This window comes from Pelobates fuscus, chromosome 1 (assembly GCF_036172605.1).
Source record: "Pelobates fuscus isolate aPelFus1 chromosome 1, aPelFus1.pri, whole genome shotgun sequence".
In the NCBI taxonomy this organism is placed as follows: Eukaryota; Metazoa; Chordata; class Amphibia; order Anura; family Pelobatidae; genus Pelobates; species Pelobates fuscus.
The window spans coordinates 497,180,700-497,193,245 of NC_086317.1; the positions used below are offsets into that span (position 1 = coordinate 497,180,700).

Below are 12,546 nucleotides of genomic sequence, written 5' to 3' on the forward strand. Positions count from 1 at the left end.
TATACAGTATGGATATAATATACAGAGTGTAGATATAATATACAGAGTGTAGATATAATATACAGAGTATGGATATAATATACAGAGTGTAGATATAATATACAGAGTATAGATATAATATACAGAGTGTAGATATAATATACAGAGTATGGATATAATATACAGAGTATGGATATAATATACAGAGTGTAGATATAATATACAGTATGGATATAATATACAGAGTGTAGATATAATATACAGAGTGTAGATATAATATACAGAGTATGGATATAATATACAGAGTGTAGATATAATATACAGTATGGATATAATATACAGAGTGTAGATATAATATACAGAGTATAGATATAATATACAGAGTGTAGATATAATATACAGAGTATGGATATAATATACAGAGTATGGATATAATATACAGAGTGTAGATATAATATACAGAGTATGGATATAATATACAGAGTGTAGATATAATATACAGAGTATGGATATAATATACAGAGTGTAGATATAATATACAGTATGGATATAATATACAGAGTGTAGATATAATATACAGAGTATGGATATAATATACAGAGTGTAGATATAATATACAGTATGGATATAATATACAGAGTGTAGATATAATATACAGAGTATGGATATAATATACAGAGTGTAGATATAATATACAGTATGGATATAATATACAGAGTGTAGATATAATATACAGAGTATAGATATAATATACAGAGTGTAGATATAATATACAGAGTATGGATATAATATACAGAGTATGGATATAATATACAGAGTGTAGATATAATATACAGTATGGATATAATATACAGAGTGTAGATATAATATACAGAGTGTAGATATAATATACAGAGTATGGATATAATATACAGAGTGTAGATATAATATACAGAGTATGGATATAATATACAGAGTGTAGATATAATATACAGTATGGATATAATATACAGAGTGTAGATATAATATACAGAGTGTAGATATAATATACAGTATGGATATAATATACAGAGTGTAGATATAATATACAGAGTGTAGATATAATATACAGAGTATGGATATAATATACAGAGTGTAGATATAATATACAGTATGGATATAATATACAGAGTGTAGCTATAATATACAGAGTGTAGATATAATATACAGAGTATAGATATAATATACAGAGTGTAGATATAATATACAGAGTATAGATATAATATACAGAGAGTAGATATAATATACAGAGTATAGATATAATATACAGTGTAGATATAATATACAGAGTGTAGATATAATATACAGAGTATAGATATAATATACAGTGTAGATATAATATACAGAGTGTAGATATAATATACAGTGTAGATATAATATACAGAGTGTAGATATAATATACAGAGTGTAGATATAATATACAGAGTATGGATATAATATACAGAGTGTAGATATAATATACAGAGTATGGATATAATATACAGAGTGTAGATATAATATACAGTATAGATATAATATACAATGTAGATATAATATACAGTGTAGATATAATATACAGAGTGTAGATATAATATACAGAGTGTAGATACAATATACAGAGTGTAGATATAATATACAGAGTGTAGATATAATATACAGTATGGATATAATATACAGAGTGTAGATATAATATACAGAGTGTAGATATAATATACAGTATGGATATAATATACAGAGTGTAGATATAATATACAGAGTGTAGATATAATATACAGTATGGATATAATATACAGAGTGTAGATATAATATACAGAGTGTAGATATAATATACAGAGTATGGATATAATATACAGAGTATAGATATAATATACAGAGTGTAGATACAATATACAGAGTGTAGATATAATATACAGAGTGTAGATATAATATACAGTATGGATATAATATACAGAGTGTAGATATAATATACAGAGTATGGATATAATATACAGTGTAGATATAATATACAGAGTGTAGATATAATATACAGAGTATGGATATAATATACAGTATAGATATAATATACAGAGTGTAGATATAATATACAGAGTGTAGATATAATATACAGTATAGATATAATATACAGAGTGTAGATATAATATACAGAGTGTAGATATAATATACAGAGTATGGATATAATATACAGTATAGATATAATATACAGTGTGTAGATATAATATACAGAGTGTAGATATAATATACAGTATAGATATAATATACAGAGTATGGATATAATATACAGAGTGTAGATATAATATACAGAGTATGGATATAATATACAGTATAGATATAATATACAGAGTGTAGATATAATATACAGAGTGTAGATATAATATACAGTATAGATATAATATACAGAGTGTAGATATAATATACAGAGTGTAGATATAATATACAGAGTATGGATATAATATACAGTATAGATATAATATACAGAGTGTAGATATAATATACAGAGTGTAGATATAATATACAGAGTATGGATATAATATACAGTATAGATATAATATACAGAGTGTAGATATAATATACAGAGTGTAGATATAATATACAGAGTATGGATATAATATACAGTATAGATATAATATACAGAGTGTAGATATAATATACAGAGTATGGATATAATATACAGTGTAGATATAATATACAGAGTGTAGATATAATATACAGAGTATGGATATAATATACAGAGTATAGATATAATATACAGAGTGTAGATATAATATACAGTATAGATATAATATACAGTATAGATATAATATACAGTGTGTAGATATAATATACAGAGTGTAGATATAATATACAGTATAGATATAATATACAGTGTGTAGATATAATATACAGAGTGTAGATATAATATACAGAGTGTAGATATAATATACAGTATAGATATAATATACAGAGTATGGATATTGTGGCAAACCTAGCCACTTCTGGACTATATTCATTGCAGGTTGTCCGTAGGCTGAAGCTATACTATGTAACGTTAACTGTATATGTATTTTCCTATGGCCGTTCGCATGCTGACAGCCGTATGCTGCCAGCATACAAAGCATTCATACGGCGAAACACGGCTATCCTGGCCGTTCGCCGTACGAATGTGGACTCCCCAGGTAGACCACACATTCACAGGTCGTGTGGCACCAATTACCCGGTTGCAACATTGTTGCAATCGGTAATTAAGGGCTCTCCTAGGTGGCCGTCGTTCGACTACCGACCATGCGGCGGTCGGCCATCTTGGATCCTTTGTCTCTGCAGCGGTGTTCGGTCGTCGAGAGCCTGGAACTGAAAACGGCTACTCAATGATCCGAACACCGCTGGACTTCTAGAGCGTTCGGGAGTTCCGCGTTCGGTACATTATGTGTCCCGTACTTATTCGGTACTTTTAAACCCTCTTTAATGTTTAACTGTATTATGTGCGGCGTTCGGTCAAATCAGCTGGGATCGGAGCGGTATTCTCCCAAAGTGTGCGCCCCGACCCCAGCTATCTACCGAACGTTCAGTTATTCCGAAATACCGAATATTGTGTGAATTACAGATTTTAATGTCAATTGTCGGTTTTGCTGCACGAGGGGATAATCCACTTAATCGTCCATTTTAGTGGGAGTATCCTTCTCGTGCAGCAATGCCTGTTGGGAAAGTCACAGTGCATGTTGGGAGAAATCCCCTGGAATTACTGTATGGAAACCCCTTGCATGGGGAACTGTATAAATATGCTGCCTGTGAATAAACCGAGTTAGTTGACTCCCAAACTGTGTTTCGTCCGGTTATTGGGAGGATTGGGGATATTGCCTTGCTTTCTACTCCGACTGTGGATTTCCTAGATGTACCAACGGATATCGTATGCTGATACATTGCATTCCGTTACAATTGGTGGCAAGCGACGGGATCCGAACCTTACAGCCGAAAAAGCAGCGTTCGTGGAAACTGGAACGACCGAACAAGGAAAGCAAGGGCAATTCGTATGGAGATTGATTATACCATACTAAAGCGACAAACTTTAAAAGAGCTACTGGAAGCCAGGGGTAAGATAGCCAGCAACAAGTCTAAAGCTGTGCTGATCGCTGAACTGATGGAGGAAGACCGAGCCCGCAGCGCTACACCCCCACCAGCCAAGGAAGAGACCCCATTCCAAAAAGAGCTGCGAACCAGGTTGGAGTTTTTACCGCAACCAGTACCGCTGGAAATACTGACCGTGATGGTATCAGATGTACAGGATTATCTGATGGCGACCAGCACACCAGCAACCCCGCCTAGGGCAGAGTCTGTTACTGCCTCCACCTACGGACAGGTAAAGCCCAAAGTCCCACATCACGCCTTTAAAGCGTTTTGTGAAGAAAAGGACGAAATTGATGGGTATTTGCAGGACTTTGAGCGGCTGTGCGATCTGCACGATTTGGAGCCCGCAGTATGGGTGCCGCTGCTGGCAGGCAAATTATCGGGTAGGGCAGCTGAAGCCTACCGTGCTGTACCCCGAGAGGACAGTAAGGATTACCCTAAAGTGAAGAGGGCAATCTTGGAGAGGTATGCTATTACCCCAGAGGCATACCGGCGGAAATTCCGGGGCTTGCGCAAGCCTGAGAAAGATTCTCATGCAGAATGGGCGCACAAGCTGGACCAAGCATCGCTAGGCTGGATACAGGCCAGCAACGCCACTAACATGGAGGAGTTGAGGCAGTTAATGCTGCTGGAACAATTTTTTAATGGTTTGTCCCCAGAGGCACAAGAATGGGTGAGAGACCGGAAACCCCTCACCCTACCCGAAGCCGCTAAATTGGCGGATCAACATTTTGATGCCAGGAGACATCACGGGGCCCAAACTAAGGCCCTCCCTCGGATTACAGGGCCACCTAATAATTTTACCCCTACCAGCCCCACCGTACCCCTGCACAGGCCGGCACTGAATACTCCACCAGCCCCCTCCCGATACAACGGCAGGGCTAACATTCAGTGTCACACCTGCAAACAGTGGGGGCACATTTCTCGAGAGTGCACCCAAAACCGGAGCCGACAAGCTTGGAATCAGGTGCGACAAAATTTGGCACCCAGGGCTGCTGCGCACCATTACCAGGTAGCACCCGCCACCCAAGACGTGCTGAGCGCTCAAATTGAGGAGCCTCTGGGGGTACTGCACGAAGTAATGTCAGTCCGAGCCACCGACAACCGACAGCACCATCGGCAGCTAGTGACCCTGGAGGGAAAGGAGGTGCAAGGGCTCCGGGATTCGGGAGCCACTTTAACTTTGGTTGCACCACATTTGGTACCAGGCGCAACCCACACTGGCGGCTCCGTGGCAGTACGGGTGGCCGGGGGAGCAGTATACCGGCTACCTACTGCCAAAGTTCATTTGGATTGGGGTGTGGGAGAGGGGACCGTAGAAGTGGGGCTGATGCAGAATTTACCTGCTGATGTTGTACTGGGGAATGACTTGGGCCAAATGACTTCCGCTTTTATTCCCCAGACTCCGTACCAGGAGGCCCTTCCCGTAACCACCCGGCAACAGGCTCGCACCACGGCTACACCAACGCACTCTGAGGCTCAGGTAAGAGACCATGTTCCCCAACTGACCCCCATGTCCTGGGATACCCCGACTACCTTTGCGACCGAAGTCCAGACCGATCCCACTCTCCAAGTATATAGGGACCGGGCACAAACCGACCAAGCAGGGTTAGAGGGGGAGCGGTTCATCTGGGAAAGAGAGTTGCTCTACCGTGTCACAGCAAAAGATGTGGGGGGGTCTGTCACCTTAACTAATAAACAGCTAGTGGTACCCCAGAAGTATAGACAGGAGCTGCTGCGAATTTCTCATGACATCCCCTTGTCCGGACACCTAGGGATGACCCGTACCCGATACCGTTTGACCCATGCCTTCTTCTGGCCCGGGATCTCTCAGGATGTGCGCCAATATTGCACCTCCTGCGACGTCTGCCAGCGTGTAGGTAAACGAGGAGATCGCCACAAAGCCAGGCTATGCCCCCTGCCCATCATAGCAGAACCCTTCAGCCGAGTAGCAGTGGACATCGTAGGTCCCCTGCCAAAACCCAGTCCCTCCGGCAAAAGGTATATCTTAACTATAGTGGACTACGCCACCCGATACCCCGAAGCCGTGGCCCTCTCTAATATCCACGCTGAGACCGTAGCAGAGGCATTAATGAAGGTATTTTCCCGAGTAGGTTTTCCCCAAGAGATAATCTCGGACCGAGGTACCCAATTTACGGCCGAGGTTACCCAACATATGTGGAAGGTGTGTGGCATTAAGCCAATAGTTAATTCCGCCTACCACCCCCAGTCCAATGGGCTTTGTGAGCGGTTCAACGGGACGCTGAAGCAGATGCTTCGGACGTTCGGGGAGACCCACAAAGACTGGGAGAGGTTTCTACCTCACCTACTCTTTGCCTATAGAGAGGTCCCCCAGGAGTCGACAGGATTCTCCCCGTTTGAACTACTGTTTGGGAGGAGGGTGCGAGGACCCTTGAACTTGATTAGGGAACACTGGGAGGGAGAGAGTACCTCTAACGAGACCCCTATCGTGTCATACGTCCTGGAGTTCAGGGACCGTCTGGAGGCGCTGACTCAGGCTGTGCACACAAACCTACAGGCGGCCCAGCAACGCCAGCGCCGCTGGTACGATAGAGGAGCCAGGGACCGCAGCTTTCAGGTGGGACAGAAGGTCTTGATCTTAAAGCCCGTCCGCACAGATAAGCTGCAGGCCGTCTGGCAAGGCCCATACCAGGTAGTGGAGCAGCGATGCGACACTACCTATGTGATCGGCCCCTGCTCAGGGGTAGGGAAGAGACGCATGCTCCACGTGAACATGCTCAAACCCTACCATGAGAGGATAGAGGATGTAACGGCCATATGTGCCTCCTCCGTAGAGGATCAGGAAAATCTACCTTTACCCGACCTACTAGAACCCGAGGAACAGATAGAGCCCTCCCGGGGAGTTCAACTGGGGGAGCGGCTAAGCCCCCAGGAGCGTGCCCAGGTACAGGCGCTGATTGTAGCCAAGGGGACTACCTTCTCCAATTTACCTGGGTACACTCCGCTAGCCACCCACCGAGTAGAGACCCCAGGACAGCTACCTATGCGCCAGGCTCCATATAGGGTTCCGGAATCCGTCCGGACCCATATGAAAGCCGAACTGGACGAAATGTTGCAGCTAGGGGTTATCGAACCCTCCGATAGCCCCTGGGCATCGCCGGTAGTCCTGGTACCTAAAAAGGATGGCACCACCCGATTCTGTGTTGACTACCGGAGGCTAAATGACAAAACGGTGTCTGATGCCTACCCGATGCCCCGGATAGACGAGCTGTTGGATAAGATGGCACGGGGCCAGTATCTCACTACCATTGATTTGTGTAAGGGGTACTGGCAGATCCCACTAGCCGATGACGCCATCCCCAAGTCGGCGTTTGTCACCCCGTTTGGCCTGTACCAGTTCAAGGTCATGCCTTTCGGGATGAAAAACGCTCCGGCTACCTTTCAGCGGATGGTAGATCGGCTACTGGACGGTTTTCAGGAGTATGCCTGTGCCTATCTAGACGATATAGCCGTGTTTAGCCAGAACTGGGAAGACCACCTACGCCATATAGGGGCGATATTAGATCGCATTGGGGAGGCCGGGTTAACGCTAAAACCTAGCAAGTGCCACATAGGTATGGCCGAGGTGCAGTACCTGGGCCACCGTGTAGGGTGTGGGCAGCAGAGGCCCGAGCCAGCCAAGATTGAGGCCGTAGCCAAGTGGCCTACCCCCAGGACTAAGACCCAGGTGCTGGCGTTCTTAGGGACAGCCGGCTATTACAGAAAGTTTGTCCCTGACTATAGCACCCTGGCCAAACCCCTAACCGACCTGACGAAGAAGAACCTTCCCCGACTGGTTGTCTGGGCCCCAGAGTGCGAGCAGGCATTCCAACAACTCAAGACTGCTCTCACTAATGCTCCTGTGTTAACTGCTCCTGATCCAACTAAAAGATTTCTTGTTCACACAGACGCTTCAATGTTTGGATTGGGGGCAGTACTGAGCCAAGTGGGAGCCGATGGCGGAGAACACCCCGTAGCCTATTTAAGCCGCAAGTTGCTGCCTCGTGAAGTGAGCTACGCCGCCATCGAGAAAGAATGCCTGGCCGTGGTGTGGGCCCTTAAAAAGTTACAGCCATATTTGTACGGACAACCTTTCTCCTTACTCACAGATCACAACCCGTTAGTGTGGCTAAACCGTGTGTCTGGAGACAATGCCAGGCTGCTGCGCTGGAGCTTGGCGCTGCAGCCCTTTGACTTTACTATCCATTACCGGCCAGGAAAACAAAACGGTAACGCTGACGGGTTATCCAGACAGACTGAACTCGAGAAGTGATCTGTGAGTGCTCTCCCGGACATCCCCAAGCCGATCCGTTGGGATCAGACTGTGTATGCCGGCTTGGTTCTGGGGGAGCATTGTGGCAAACCTAGCCACTTCTGGACTATATTCATTGCAGGTTGTCCGTAGGCTGAAGCTATACTATGTAACGTTAACTGTATATGTATTTTCCTATGGCCGTTCGCATGCTGACAGCCGTATGCTGCCAGCATACAAAGCATTCATACGGCGAAACACGGCTATCCTGGCCGTTCGCCGTACGAATGTGGACTCCCCAGGTAGACCACACATTCACAGGTCGTGTGGCACCAATTACCCGGTTGCAACATTGTTGCAATCGGTAATTAAGGGCTCTCCTAGGTGGCCGTCGTTCGACTACCGACCATGCGGCGGTCGGCCATCTTGGATCCTTTGTCTCTGCAGCGGTGTTCGGTCGTCGAGAGCCTGGAACTGAAAACGGCTACTCAATGATCCGAACACCGCTGGACTTCTAGAGCGTTCGGGAGTTCCGCGTTCGGTACATTATGTGTCCCGTACTTATTCGGTACTTTTAAACCCTCTTTAATGTTTAACTGTATTATGTGCGGCGTTCGGTCAAATCAGCTGGGATCGGAGCGGTATTCTCCCAAAGTGTGCGCCCCGACCCCAGCTATCTACCGAACGTTCAGTTATTCCGAAATACCGAATATTGTGTGAATTACAGATTTTAATGTCAATTGTCGGTTTTGCTGCACGAGGGGATAATCCACTTAATCGTCCATTTTAGTGGGAGTATCCTTCTCGTGCAGCAATGCCTGTTGGGAAAGTCACAGTGCATGTTGGGAGAAATCCCCTGGAATTACTGTATGGAAACCCCTTGCATGGGGAACTGTATAAATATGCTGCCTGTGAATAAACCGAGTTAGTTGACTCCCAAACTGTGTTTCGTCCGGTTATTGGGAGGATTGGGGATATTGCCTTGCTTTCTACTCCGACTGTGGATTTCCTAGATGTACCAACGGATATCGTATGCTGATACATTGCATTCCGTTACAGATATAATATACAGAGTGTAGATATAATATACAGAGTATGGATATAATATACAGTATAGATATAATATACAGAGTGTAGATATAATATACAGAGTGTAGATATAATATACAGTATAGATATAATATACAGAGTGTAGATATAATATACAGAGTATGGATATAATATACAGTATAGATATAATATACAGAGTGTAGATATAATATACAGAGTGTAGATATAATATACAGAGTATGGATATAATATACAGTATAGATATAATATACAGAGTGTAGATATAATATACAGAGTGTAGATATAATATACAGAGTATGGATATAATATACAGAGTATAGATATAATATACAGAGTGTAGATATAATATACAGTATAGATATAATATACAGTATAGATATAATATACAGTGTGTAGATATAATATACAGAGTGTAGATATAATATACAGAGTGTAGATATAATATACAGAGTGTAGATATAATATACAGTATAGATATAATATACAGAGTGTAGATATAATATACAGAGTGTAGATATAATATACAGTATAGATATAATATACAGAGTGTAGATATAATATACAGAGTATGGATATAATATACAGTATAGATATAATATACAGAGTGTAGATATAATATACAGAGTGTAGATATAATATACAGAGTATGGATATAATATACAGTATAGATATAATATACAGAGTGTAGATATAATATACAGAGTGTAGATATAATATACAGAGTATGGATATAATATACAGAGTATAGATATAATATACAGAGTGTAGATATAATATACAGTATAGATATAATATACAGTATAGATATAATATACAGTGTGTAGATATAATATACAGAGTGTAGATATAATATACAGAGTGTAGATACAATATACAGAGTGTAGATTATAATATACAGTATAGATATAATATACAGAGTGTAGATATAATTTAGTTTTACCTGTTAGACATGACAGCAGTCTCTCTCTCTCTCTCTCTCTCTCTCTCTCTCTGTCTCTGTCTCTGTTTCCTTTAGTTTGTAGCTCTGTCACATGACTATCACATGACAACAAACATCCTATCCCTCCTCTGTCTCTGCACTCTGAGATGCTGTCTGTCTGTATATTAGCTGTCACTGTGCATGCTGTCTGTATATTAGCTGTCACTGTGCATGCTGTCTGTCTGTATATTAGCTGTCACTGTGCATGCTGTCTGTCTGTATATTAGCTGTCACTGTGCATGCTGTCTGTCTGTATATTAGCTGTCACTGTGCATGCTGTCTGTCTGTCTATTAGCTGTCACTGTGCATGCTGTCTGTCTGTCTATTAGCTGTCACTGTGCATGCTGTCTGTCTGTATATTAGCGGTCACTGTGCATGCTGTCTGTCTGTCTATTAGCTGTCACTGTGCATGCTGTCTGTCTGTCTATTAGCTGTCACTGTGCATGCTGTCTGTCTGTATATTAGCTGTCACTGTGCATGCTGTCTGTCTGTCTATTAGCTGTCACTGTGCATGCTGTCTGTCTGTATATTAGCTGTCACTGTGCATGCTGTCTGTCTGTCTATTAGCTGTCACTCTGCATGCTGTCTGTCTATTAGCTGTCACTCTGCATGCTGTCTGTCTGTCTATTAGCTGTCACTGTGCATGCTGTCTGTCTGTATATTAGCTGTCACTGTGCATGCTGTCTGTCTGTCTATTAGCTGTCACTCTGCATGCTGTCTGTCTATTAGCTGTCACTCTGCATGCTGTCTGTCTGTCTATTAGCTGTCACTGTGCATGCTGTCTGTCTGTCTATTAGCTGTCACTCTGCACGCTGTCTGTCTGTCTATTAGCTGTCACTCTGCACGCTGTCTGTCTGTCTATTAGCTGTCACTCTGCATGCTGTCTGTCTGTATATTAGCTGTCACTGTGCATGCTGTCTGTCTGTCTATTAGCTGTCACTCTGCATACTGTCTATCTGTATATTAGCTGTCACTCTGCACGCTGTCTGTCTGTATATTAGCTGTCACTCTGCATGCTGTCTGTCTGTATATTAGCTGTCACTCTGCATGCTGTCTGTCTGTCTATTAGCTGTCACTGTGCATGCTGTCTGTCTGCATGCTGTCTGTCTGTCTATTAGCTGTCACTGTGCATGCTGTCTGTCTGTCTATTAGCTGTCACTGTGCATGCTGTCTGTCTGTCTATTAGCTGTCACTCTGCACGCTGTCTGTCTGTATATTAGCTGTCACTCTGCACGCTGTCTGTCTGTATATTAGCTGTCACTCTGCACGCTGTCTGTCTGTCTATTAGCTGTCACTCTGCATGCTGTCTGTCTGTCTATTAGCTGTCACTCTGCATGCTGTCTGTCTGTCTATTAGCTGTCACTCTGCATGCTGTCTGTCTGTCTATTAGCTGTCACTCTGCATGTTGTCTGTCTGTATATTAGCTGTCACTCTGCATGCTGTCTTTCTGTATATTAGCTGTCACTCTGCATGCTGTTTGTCTGTATATTAGCTGTCACTCTGCACGCTGTCTGTCTGTATATTAGCTGTCACTCTGCACGCTGTCTGTCTATTAGCTGTCACTCTGCACGCTGTCTGTCTGTATATTAGCTGTCACTCTGCATGCTGTCTGTCTGTCTATTAGCTGTCACTCTGCATGCTGTCTGTCTGTCTATTAGCTGTCACTCTGCATGCTGTCTGTCTATTAGCTGTCACTCTGCATGCTGTCTGTCTGTCTATTAGCTGTCACTCTGCATGCTGTCTGTCTGTCTATTAGCTGTCACTGTGCATGCTGTCTGTCTATTAGCGGTCACTGTGCATGCTGTCTGTCTGTCTATTAGCTGTCACTGTGCATGCTGTCTGTCTGTCTATTAGCTGTCACTGTGCATGCTGTCTGTCTGTCTGTCTATTAGCTGTCACTGTGCATGCTGTCTGTATATTAGCTGTCACTCTGCATGCTGTCTGTCTGTATATTAGCTGTCACTGTGCATGCTGTCTGTCTGTATATTAGCTGTCACTGTGCATGCTGTCTGTCTGTATATTAGCTGTCACTGTGCATGCCGTCTGTCTGTATATTAGCTGTCACTGTGCATGCTGTCTGTCTGTATATTAGCTGTCACTGTGCATGCTGTCTGTCTGTATATTAGCTGTCACTCTGCATGCTGTCTGT

The 12,546-nt window shown here is 42.6% G+C and overlaps 1 protein-coding gene across 1 annotated transcript in view; it reads right to left on the reverse strand.

Annotated features, from left to right (window-relative positions):
• TPP1 (tripeptidyl peptidase 1) overlaps nucleotides 1-10,440 on the reverse strand; it is a 187,679-nt gene extending 177,239 nt beyond the window's left edge. Inside the window, exon 1 of the mRNA XM_063433424.1 lies at nucleotides 10,359-10,440. Coding sequence (XP_063289494.1) covers nucleotides 10,359-10,369 — 11 coding nt within the window. The 5' untranslated portion in view covers nucleotides 10,370-10,440. The remainder of the gene's footprint in view (nucleotides 1-10,358) is intronic.
• Between the last annotated feature and the right edge of the window lie 2,106 nt (nucleotides 10,441-12,546).